The 12180-nt window shown below is 44.5% G+C and overlaps 1 protein-coding gene across 3 annotated transcripts in view; it reads right to left on the bottom strand.

The window, feature by feature from the left end:
* RAB27B (RAB27B, member RAS oncogene family) overlaps window positions 1–12180 on the bottom strand; it is a 112711-nt gene that overhangs the window by 5032 nt on the left and 95499 nt on the right. For all 3 annotated transcript variants that reach the window (XM_083403224.1, XM_083403225.1, XM_083403226.1), the window contains 4 exons: window positions 9224–9395; window positions 5456–5541; window positions 2444–2547; window positions 346–469 (listed from right to left, as the gene is read on the bottom strand). In XM_083403224.1, the coding sequence (XP_083259350.1) occupies window positions 346–469; window positions 2444–2547; window positions 5456–5541; window positions 9224–9376 (467 nt within the window). In that variant the 5' untranslated portion in view covers window positions 9377–9395. The remainder of the gene's footprint in view (window positions 1–345; window positions 470–2443; window positions 2548–5455; window positions 5542–9223; window positions 9396–12180) is intronic.

Genomic DNA, 12180 nt, shown 5'->3' on the forward strand with positions numbered 1-12180 from the left:
TGAAACTTTTTTAAAACGATCATTGGAGACTTTTGGAGTACCAGATAAAACAAAGACTCAGTCCCACCAGATTATGCAGGAACGCAAGGTATAAAAGCGATAACATGTTGCACCTTCATTAAAATTCCAAATACTAACCAACTTACTATTAGTATTTTTTTTTAAAGTACAGATTAGAAGTACTGTGCATCCCAGGAGAGAAAAACGTATGTGAAGCCTTAGGGCATGACCATGGATGCTAGTTAGAAAGTTGAAGTATACACTTAATTACCTTTCATAGGAAAGCTTTAAGGAGGCTTAAAGCCTTTCATTCATGTTAAGATTCCCATAACTGACTGGGCTTACCCGTATTTGTCTGCTAGATCTTTCGCTTGTCTCTCATTGACCTCTCTCTGATCTGACAGGTCAGCTTTATTCCCAATTAATACAATGTCCGGGTTCTCACAATACGCGTTTGCTTGCAGTTGGCCTAAACAAAACAAAAAAGCCTGGGTAAGGGATGTTGAAAAAGCTATCTGGAAAAAAGATTAGCGTAAAAACAACTGTTTCAATATCAGTACCAAGAGGACTTGTTTTCATGTCAAGGTAAGAATTATGCACAACAGAAATTGGAGGCTTAGGAATTTTTGTTGCCCTAGGGTACAACAGCCCTTCCAATGAATAAATAATAAAATTGGAACAACAAAAACTTGTCTACTAAGGCCAAGTAGCAGAGAATTCATTTCCCTCACTACAATGGCAACAGAATATTAATAACCTGCACGTATGTAGTGCATTTGAAGTGTTGAAAGCACTTCCCACTATCTCAGTAATCCCTCCAAAAGTCCCGTAAGGTAGGCAAATATTATTATCCCATTATGGCAGATACTGTACAGACATGGTGATTGTTGAGGCTTAGAGAATAGGGGTTCATAGTAACATAGCAGCCCTTCTGGATCAGACCGAAGACTGCCTTATCTAACCGGCATGCTGTTTCCCATAATGGCCAACCAGATGTCTACAGAAAACCAACAAGCTATACATGAAGGTGAATGAGGTTGCCATGATAAATGGGTAGCCAACTTCACATTAGTCCTATCTCATAGTTCCATCTTACCCATCCACCCTCAAACAGAAGACTATCGACAATTGGCGTATGCTGGGAGTGAAGAGTAGATTCACTCTCTCTCTCTCTCTCTCACACACACACACACACATGCAATGCACACACATATGAACATATGAAAGAGAAAGGAACAAATGCTTAGTTATATTGCCAAAAAAAACCCAGTCTTCAGGTCTGCCTGTTCAGTCTTTTATCTATAGAACCCAACTGGTTCATTCACCCCATCCCATCTTGTTGTAGCTTTATGTGGAAGATCTCAGCCAAGCTTTACCCAGAGAGAGTATGTTACAGCGTTATCTTGTGAGTCTGCAGCTAAGGCAACATTTGAACCAGGGACCTCCTGGCTCAGATTGTTAGGATTCCTGCTCCGTGTTTGCAGTCATGGGATTGTTGTCTATCACATGATGGTGTATCTTTTCATTCCACAGTGTGGGAAGTGACGGAGACAGGATGTTTTGTGTTACTGTGTTCCATGAAGTGGGACTATTGCCCTTTGTTTTTTCTCTCACTTTGCTGTCTGATGAGAAAGAGGAAGGAGCTAAGGCAGAATGCTCCGAGTGTATTATATGTAAATAAAAGCTGATCAGCCAAAATGCTGTGCTACTGAGTTCTGTTACGTAAACTGCGAATACTCTGTGGATCCCTAAGTGTGCTGATGCTTCTTGGTATCAGTCGCTGTGATGTTCGGGCTGAAGAAAGCTTTTGAAGCTCCCGAATGATCGACCAGGAGGGAGAGAACATGCCAGTTGGGCATGTGTCTCTGCCAGGGTCCTACATGAGAGTAGGACGATCCTAACATGGTTATGGGCCCAGCACACTTCCGCCGCGCCACTCTGCTGCTTCCAGGAGACTCCAACCAGGACAAAAACAGCCCCCGGTCCTTCCTCTGCTGGCACTAGGTCTGTGGCCCTGATCCCTGGGTCCATAACCATGTTTCCTGGTTTCAATGCGGGCCCAACATTGCTTTCAAGGGGCCTGGGGGTCCAATACATGCAACTCACAATTTGCCAACCTTCCTCAACATGTTGCCTTTCAGGTGTTGCTGGACTATAATTCCCATCAACCGTAAGCATTGGTGCTGATGGGAGTTGTAGTCCAAATACCTATGGGCCAGCAGATTGGAGAAGGTTGCTCCATGCTCTCTTGCTCTCCTCACTTTTTAAAAGTTAGGGTGGAGTATGGGTTTTCCAAGTGCACTTTAAAAAAAAAAAAAATCCCAAGCATGGACAGAGATTCTGTTTTATACAGCAGTAGTCCCTGTATGAAGAATGACAGATGCAATATAGCCTAATCCAAAAGCACTTGAGGGCACGAGAGGCAGATGCTCCCGCCACTTACTCATCCAGTTTCTGACATTTAAGAAGCTCTGTTGACTGGTGAGATCAAACATTAACAAGAAGCCCATGGCATCTCTGAAAAATGCTGTCGTGAGACTTCTGAATCTGCCAAAAGAAAGAAAGGGAAAGGATCAACATGCAGACTTAGCTCAGGAAGAAAGAAAAAAACCCACAGTAGGTAAACATTTCTCTGCTGCATGGTTTAATGATGCTGAAACCAAAGATAAATCACAGTGGAAAACTTTTAACATTCTCCTTTTTACAGGAAATATATGCACCAATTCACTGTTATTCCAATGGTACCATAAAAGCCGAGAAGCCCTCTTGTAGTTTACGATTTGTTCAGTTATGGACGTGAGTGTAAAAATGTCAAAAACTCTGCAACCAGCCTGTATGGCTCATGCAAAATAACGACAATTTTTGCACATTTGCTTGTTTTGTACAATTGAATCCAATTTTGCTATCAAGGAGATGGGCAAATGAGCCCACCCTGGCTTCTGAGATTTCAAACGGTATTACTCATATACCCTTCAAGCACAACTCTAGCCATAATGAGCATAATAAGCAGGGTGTTAGTTCATTTAAGCGAGAGCTGAGAATGATGCAACACTCCAGAGCGCAACAGAATCCCCACAGCCCTGGTAATACAGCCATACCTTGGTTCTCGAACGGCTTAGTCGCCGAACAAATCTGCTCCTGAACGCCACAAACCCGGAAGTACGTGTTCCGGTTTGCAAACATTTTTCGGAAGCTGAACATCCAACGAGGCTTCCGCTTGAGTGCAAGAAGCTCCTGCAGCCAATCGACAACTGTGCCTTGGCTTTTGAATGGTTTCGGGAGTCGAACAGACTCCCGGAACGGATTAAGTTCAAGAACCAAGGGACCACTGTATCCAGTTGCCCACATTTATTGTTAATGGGACTGTCACCCAGTTAAATATATAATAACATATGAGAAATGCTCTGCGGGATTCTGATCCAAAGGCCCATCTCGTCCAGCGTCCTCTTCTCATATGGGCCAACCAGGCACCTATGGGAAGCCTGAAAACAGGACCCGGGTGCAACAGCCCTCTCCCCACTTGCAATTCCCAGCAACTGGTACTGAAAACATGCCACCTCCAGCTCGTATCTATTCCTATTCCCACCTGCCATGGATTTGTCTAATCCCCTTTTAAGGCATCCAAGTTGAGCCATCATTGCATCTTGTGGGACTTAAGGCATTGGCTATATCTTCAGTCATTTAGTCAGTTAATTGGATTAAAATAAGCATATGAATAAAATAATAGGCTCTGAAGGGAAACATTACTGTTGCTTGCAAGATGATGCAAATGGCCACCATCTTAAAAGGTACCTTCCAACTCTATCATTCTGTATACATTTTATTGGTTGCCAGTTACAGACACATAATGTTTCCACAGCTTCAGCTTCATGACAGCATCAGTTGCACAGACTCTGACAGAGAGCAGACGAATCTCGGACTTGGGAGATTTACATACCGCAGGATTGCTAATAAAACTTCAGCACGGTTTACAAAAGAGGGGCAGTGATCCAGCCCCAAGGTACCCACAGGGTAGGATACCACATTGTCTAAATAATGGATCTGTTAAGGATTTGGCCTTTAACAGTTGCAATTTCCTGGCATTTTGGAGCTTGGGTGAACATGGAAAGCCACATGTTAAGCTGAGAGTTATTTTTTAAAAAACAAATTCTATACATAAACATGCATAAAGGTAAAGGGACCCCTGAGCATTAGGTCCAGTCGTGGACAACTCTGGGGTTGTGGCGCTCATCTCACTTTATTGGCCGAGGGAGCCGGCGTACAGCTTCCAGGTCATGTGGCCAGCATGACCAAGCCACTTCTGGTGAACCAGAGCAGCGTACGGAAATGCCGTTTACCTTCCCGCCAGAGCAGTACCTATTTATCTACTTGCACTTTGACGTGCTTTCGAACTGCTAGGTTGGCAGGAGCAGGGACCGAGCAACAGGAGCTCACCCCATCGCGGGGATTCAAACTGCCAACCTTCTGATTGGCAAGTCCTAGGCTCTGTGGTTTAACCCACAGCGCCACCCGCGTCCCACGAATCATGCATAGCTATTCATATAAATCCACACATTGTATGCTTGCTGCATCCTTCTTTCCTCCCACCTCTTTAATGGTTACCCTTGCCTCCTGGCCTTTGTTGCTTACACTCCTCTGCAAGAGGCTACACAAAACAGTGGCAGTCTTATATAATTCACATTTTGATTTGTGACTGCGAACCTATTGGGCACATTCATGAAGATGCTTCCCAGATGGGCACAGCAGCTCTCAGCCCATGTAACCATGGCAAAAATGCCCCCATGTTGCAATTTCTCCTTGATAAGAGAATATCTCAGATGTAAAGCAGCCCTTGCACTTTAGATGTTGCACACGCGAGGACAACTTGCCAGATCACTGCTGACTGAGGTGTGCTAGAAAAGCAACACATGCGGATGCAACAGTGGCTGCAGCAAAACCCTTGCTGGAGTCACATGTGCCATGGCCTCAAGCACATTTCCTGGGCAAAGTTCTGACTGGAATCAATGGCACAATGTGCCTAACTTTAATATAGGAACAAGGCAGTGGCCACTTAAAAAAGGAGGGGGGACTTGTAAGCATGCGTGTAATTAAATATCGAGAAAGGAGCGCATAAGTCTGTCAGAGAGTGAGGATTCTGTGCCTGGAAAAGCTCAGTGTATCTCCCATTTGCAATTCAATTTCCTCAGCAAAAAGAAATGGAGTAGGGGCTGCTGTACGCTGAGTTGCGCGTCATGGTATGGTCAGGAGGGGGAAATGCGCCATGCTGACGCCAGTCCTCTTGGTGAAAGTAACACACCCACATGTGCTCCATCAGGTGAACAATTTGCTCTTTCTCCAGTCTCCCTAATAACACCTAACCTGCCTAATCTGAAATGGCCTAGCAGGATCGAATGGAGAACCTTTCATTTGCTCTTCCAGTGATTTCTGCTTCAGAGACGATGTTCTTATGCATTACCTTTCTTGCCCGGCTGTGTCCCAGAGCTGAAGATGGACCTTAAAGGCTTTCCCAGGAGAGCCATTTGACCCCCGGCTGTTGTATACCTGAAACACACCAAACAAAGCTTAGCTGTTTATTGAGGCAGAGTGGTGACTTGATACGCCTTCCATTAAGGCTGAGAACAACATGGCTGAATGGCAGGATGGAGATACAGATGGATAAGGGGAGAAGTCATCAAACACTGGAGTGGTCATGTAGTGGTTGTTTTTGTCACCAAGAGATGCCCACAGAATGGAAGATGAGAGGATCCCAAAGGATGTGCTTCTATAGGGAGCTGGCTTCAGGCACCAGACCAGTTGGCACACCACCTCTACAAATGCGACAAGAAAGCTAGCAACATCAACCTTAACGTGTGGGAATCCCTTGCAGATACAGTTGGGTTGTGTATTGGTTGTAGAGACCAGAAGAGGAATGACCACTGGGAGGAGTGCAGAGAAGAAACGCCATGGTGCATCTGCAGCAGCACAACCAGACACCTTCATCTGCCCCAGCTGCAGCAAAACATGTCTTTTCTGCATCAGTCTCTATAGCCATAAAAGGTAAAGGGACCCATGACCATTAGGTCCAGTCATGACCGACTCTGGGGTTGCGGCACTCATCTCACTTTATTGGCCGAGGCAGCTGGCGTACAGCTTCTGGGTCATGTGGCCAGCATGACTAAGTTGCTTCTGGCGAACCAGAGCAGCACACAGAAACGCCGTTTACCTTCCCGCTGGAGTGGTACCTATTTGTCTACTTGCACTTTGATGTGCTTTCAAACTGCTAGGTTGGCAGGAGCAGGGACTGAGCAACAGGAGCTCATGCCATCGGGGAGATTCGAACCGCCGACCTTCTGATCGGCAAGTCCTAGGCTCTGTGGTTTAACCCACAGCGCCACCTTTGTCCCTTCTATAGCCATAGCAAGCACTATAACCTTCAAGTTTGACTTCACCCCCAGAGGTGCACTCTTCTATTGTCTCTTGAGACAGATAGATGCAAACAAGAACAAGAGCATCCTGGATGTTACCAATGCCATGCGTGCATGATGGCAGAGAGAGGGCTGGTGTAGAATGGATACAGTATTAGACTTGGGCTGGAGAAACCTAGAATCAAACCCAACTTGGGCACAAAGCTTATTTGGAGGCCTTGGCCCAATTACTCTTCCTCTGCTTATTTTCAGAGTTGAGGTGATGAGAATATGAGGTCTGGGTGACGTACAACAGTCTGTTGCTACTGAACGAACTAAAATAGTAGTCTGACCAGGGGATCTGAGGATGGATGACAATTTTGTTCATAACAACTCACACAAAGGCTACACTATCAAAGTAAAAGTGTGAATGAACTGCTCAGAGACTGACTGGTGCCTAATTGCTAGGAATGGGCACACTATTAATGAGGTGCATTGATCTTCCTTTCTCTTTTGCCTTCCATGACGTTCTGAATACCAATTGCATTCATCCTGGAGCACAGAGATGGAGGTAGGATGGTGTACCATCCCATATCCTTCCAAAAATATCTACCAACCCCCAGGCCAGATCCAAACAGTTGTGTTCTGAGCTCCATATCTGTAGCAGGGGCTCTGAGTCTCACTGCCTTCTCAGAGTAAATCCATCACGTGCTGAACAAGCTGCTCCTGAAACCTAGAAGAAATTGAGGAGCATCTTCTGGCACAGGATAGGGACTAGCAGTCCAGGGGCATGAAGTTGGAACCCCCAACACAGATGTGGAAGTGTAGCTGAACGGCTGCTTGGATACCAGAGAACATGAAGTGGTTGTTTAGAAAAAGGAATGTTATGTGCCACAGTAACTAGAAGTTATAAATGAGGCTGTGCGCACATTACCAGGTTAAAATGCAACAAGGTCATTCTTTTTCACAATTCAGATGAAAGCTGCTTTGGGGGCAAATGGATCAAAACGCAGTATTTCATAAGAAATGACGGATAGGTGCAGGCTACAAATGGACTGTGGCTTAAGGAGCACACTGGATGCAGAGTAAATAAGAGTGTGTACACAGCCTCAGTTTCCCACAAAACTAACAGGATATAATGAGGCGAGAAAAGACTTAATGCACTGTGAGTCAGCAATATATAGCCTTGGCCTTGAAAACAGTTAGGCTGGTATATTACAAAAAATAGTATGTATCTGTGCAAAATTGTACATATAAAAGAAAACGTTCACAAAAATGCCTCTTTTTTGTGGACGACAAAAAAAATAATCCTGTGGCAAAAGCTTTTTTCTTATTACAGCTTGTAAGCAAGGTTGCTGGCTTTTGTTGATTAAACCAGCCTTTATTAACCATGGGCCCTACAGACAAGCTGGCAAGTTGTGTTCTGAAACATCTGGAGGGCACCAGCTTGGGAAAGGCAGGATTAGATATTTAGACTGCAGTCCTATAACCAGTTACCTGTAAAGAGGAATGGAAGATCTTTTAATTTTGGTCCTCTTGTTTTCTTAATTTGCCAATCCTAAATTCAGTTCTCCACATTGCTGCAGTAATTTGTAAACTTTTAAAGAACTAAACCTCGTCAAAATTCTTCAGCATTTTACTGTAAGTTTATTACACATTCATGTATGCATTTTTTGACTAATGCACACACTTATACAGTGTACTTCTGTGTTCTATTCTTCACCAGTAAATTCATTTTTATGCACACTTTTACCTAATAAATAATTTTTGTAAGCATTGTTTGAATGGAGAACTGGATCACAAAACTGGGTAAGTACAAAATTTGAAGGGCAGTTGTTTCAGTTCTTGTAATGCTTTGGAAAATGCAAATTTGATATGTGCATTGCACTGAATTCTGCCCCCATCCCTACCTGTGAGTATGTTGCATTGAACCCAATAGGCCTTACTTCTGAGTTGAATTGCACTGTTCATACACTGGGAAAATCTGTTTAGATAAGGCAGTGGAATGGTGGCAAGCACATGGACGCTTCCTAGAATAGCGTTCTCATGTGTGGTTTGTGCTATAAAATCCCACACAGTCAAAAGAAGTTTCTCTTTGTTCTGACCCCAAAGTACCACCTCTGACAGCTCAACAAGCCAGCAGAAGAATGGCAGAAGGGTTTCTGGAGCTGTGCAGGGTTTCCATATGCCAACCAAAGTTCCTATACTGTTAAAAAGTTTTGCAACGCAAAGCTAGTTCATATTTCGCTCTTATGGCTGTTAGCAAGTCTGCATTGAGAACAGCTGGTTACTTCAAAGATCGAAGTACAGTCGTACCTCGGAAGCTGAAAGGAGTCCGCTCTGGAAGTCCGTTTGACTTCTGAAATGTTCGGAAACCAAAGCACAGCTTCTGATTGGCTGCAGGAAGCTCCCGCAGCCAATCGGATGCCACGGAAGCCCCGTCGGATATTCGGCTTCCAAAAGAACATTAAAAAACCGGAACACTCACTTCCAGTTTTTGATCGTTCGGGAGCCGGAACGTTCAACTTGCAAGGGGTTTGGGAGCCGAGGTACGACTGTACACACAGTTCTGGCAGAACAGTAGTCAAAAGTATGTATAGGATAAAGTTAAAATGAAACAATGCATGAATGCAGACTCTGAGTGGATGAAGGTTTGGACAAAGTTGCATGTCATTCAGATGAGTGCAACAAAGGCTGACAACAGTGCCTGAAGGAGAATAATTCTTGCAATGCTAAGGATAGCCAGGTTGCGTTGAAATATTGGGAATGTTTCGTATCTTAATGGGACCTCCAGAAGAAGAAAACGTATCTTTTTAACCTTATATAGAAAAGAGACTCACCACCCGCTTTTCCCGGAAGTCAATTCCTACTGTGGTGATGAATTTGGGGTTGAACTTGTTGTCGGTGTATCTGTACAGGAGCGTGGTCTTCCCAACCCCAGAATCCCCGAGGGCAAGGAGTTTGATCAGATAGTCATAGTCCCCATCAGTCATAGTGCTGACCTTGATGAACCTGCAGAACAGGGACAGAGAGAGAGGGGGAAAGATCGGAATGAAGACAACAAGAAAAACCAGACACACAAAAACTGGAAACATCCTGAGTTCTACAGCAAGTTTAACCCTCTGTCCCACTTAGCCGAAGCTTAGAAATTATCCAGCTACACTGTGCCTTCCTTTATTGAACCATGAGCCAGGGAGTATTATGTATTAGAACCAAACTTTTAAGACTCTCCCCTACCACGCCCATCAGCATTTTTTTCAATTAGAGCTCTTAAGACAGTAAGATTTTATTCACTGTTTCTCATGAGTTTCATTACACTGTTTTATTGCTGCAGTGGATTTCTTGCGGCTGTTGTCAGAGCTGTATTTCAGCTTGGGAGGGGGATGTTTTGGTTATTATACTGTGTTTAATCTGAAAGCTGCCTTGAGTATGCCTTTGGGCTGTAATTGTGCGATAGATACCAAAATAAATGAATGCATAAAAATAATGTTGGCACCAACGTTAATCACAGTGTAGGCTAACTAGGGTACCTTTTAACCAGTACCTGAATGTTTAACGCTGGTTTTGGAGCCTGGCTAAAGGGGAGCCCACATTAAGCTTCCCTCAAATGTGGCCACAAGGAGAGAATTTCTTCCCAAATGGCCGTCCTCTTTGGTTCACCGATCACAGCTCAGGTAGAAAATGGCAAAAGGAATCTGATCGATCTCATCGTTTGTTTTCAAACATACTTTTATCCGCACTCATGCTCTTGGAAAGGGAACAGAGCAGTCTATCAAATGCAGGAAGCCCAGGCAGTTTTAAGCAGTGGGGGAGACGAGTCACGCTGCCCAACCTCTGCTGATGGAAGGGAAAGACTGCCCGGTGAATTGCCCTTTCGAGATTAATACTCCTTTGTATCTGCTCTCTTCCTTTGCAGATAACGCATCGAGTAGAAATCATCCAACAACTCCCTTGCTGGTTTTTTTTATGTCTGAAAGCAGTTTGCAAAAGGGAGAACTCCAGTGTGCATACTTAGGCCCTGAATATAGGGGGTTCACTGCTACAAGATGTAGCAATGGCAAGTGGCTTACATGATTTTATCTTTGAGGATTAGACAATCATGGTGAACAACACTTTCAGGGGTTATATATTTGTCCATGCTACCTACATGGAACCTCCGTGTTCAGCATATCTCCAAGAACATGGGTAGGCAAACTAAGGCCTGGGGGCCGGATCCTGCCCAATCACCTTCTAAATCTGGCCCGCAGATGGTCCTGGAATCAGCATGTTTTTATATGAGTAGAATGTGTCCTTTTATTTAAAATGCATCTCTGGGTTATTTGTGGGGCATAGGAATTCGTTCACCCCCCCATGCAGTCCTGCCCCCCCACAAGGTCTGAGGGACAGTGGATCAGCCCCCTGCTGAAAAAGTTTGCTGACCCATGTCCAAGAACATCAGGACCTATGGACTGTTGCCTTCATGCCCTGTTTCATGTGTGTGTGTTTGTAACAGACAAGCGCAGGCATAGGCAAACTCAGCCCTCCAGATGTTTTGGGACTACAACTCCCATCATCTCTGACCACTGGTCTTGTTAGCTAGGGATGATGAGAGTTGTAGTCCCAAAACATCTGAAGGGCCGAGTTTGCCTATGCCTGGACGAGTGGTACCTGACCAACAAAATGTTGCAGACTCCTGTTCAGTGCTGCAGCCAGCCATGCCTTCTTTCAAAACATTCCATTCTACCATTTTCTATCCATACCTCTCAAACTCAGCATTTTGTAGCCACTGAACAGGCTCAGTTCTCATTGAGCAATTACAGTGGTGCCCCGCAAGACGAATGCCTCGCAAGACGGAAAACCCGCTAGACGAAAGGGTTTTCCGTTTTCAGAGGTGCTTCGCAGGACGAATTTCTCTATGGGCTTGCTTCGCAAGACGAAAATGTCTTGCGATTCTTGAGGGTTTTTTCCGCTCCCCACCCCCTTTTTCTAAGGCGCTAAGCTGCTAATAGCCTTTTAGCAGCTAATCCCTTAAGCCTTTAATAGCCGCTAATAGCCGCTAAACCGCTAATAGAGCTAATCCGCTAATAGGGTTGCTTCGCAAGACGAAAAAAACCGCTAGACGAAGAGACTCGCGGAACGGATTAATTTCGTCTTGCGAGGCACCACTGTATTAAGTTTTTGTCTCCTTGGCCCCCCCCCCAAAGATTCCACCCCCACTTCTGCAAATCTTGTGTTTCCCTTGAGCAGATTCTACCCCTTTCTCAGTAGCCTTTATTTGGGCCACATCATTGTCATAATTCAGCACCAGAGTTATTTATTATTGTCTACGACAGAACCAGACTCAGTTAGCTGAATACACTGACCGGGTTCACAAGCCACGCCGGCTTTGTGCAAATTTCTAATTATTCAACTCTTTTCCATGCCCCTCAAGCTGAAGTTGAAACATTCAGAACAGTCTTGTGTCCCGGAAAGGAATTTTAAGTGTCGTCACAGAACAGATGACGGGGCTTCTGACATCACACAAGGCACTTACGATTTTTAAATAACCAGAAGACTTGACAATCTCCCTCTTGACAAAGAAAGGCGAGTCCACTCAAACATTCTAGACAGATTGTGGGAAAGGTCACTGAGCAAATTCTGCCCACTGAAAGATTGGGTTTATTCCCATCTGAAAACCAATGTTCTGATTTCTGGTTCTGCAGAAACAAGTTATGCTAATTTCAGCTTGCACTTCAAATAAAGAGGTTGAGCTGCTGGAGGCTTCATCACATTACCTATTCAGACAGTAAAGTCTGACATCCTTGCCTTGCATGAAGTA

Source organism: Podarcis tiliguerta (assembly GCF_965153285.1).
Source record: "Podarcis tiliguerta genome assembly, chromosome: 11".
Lineage (NCBI taxonomy): Eukaryota > Metazoa > Chordata > Lepidosauria > Squamata > Lacertidae > Podarcis > Podarcis tiliguerta.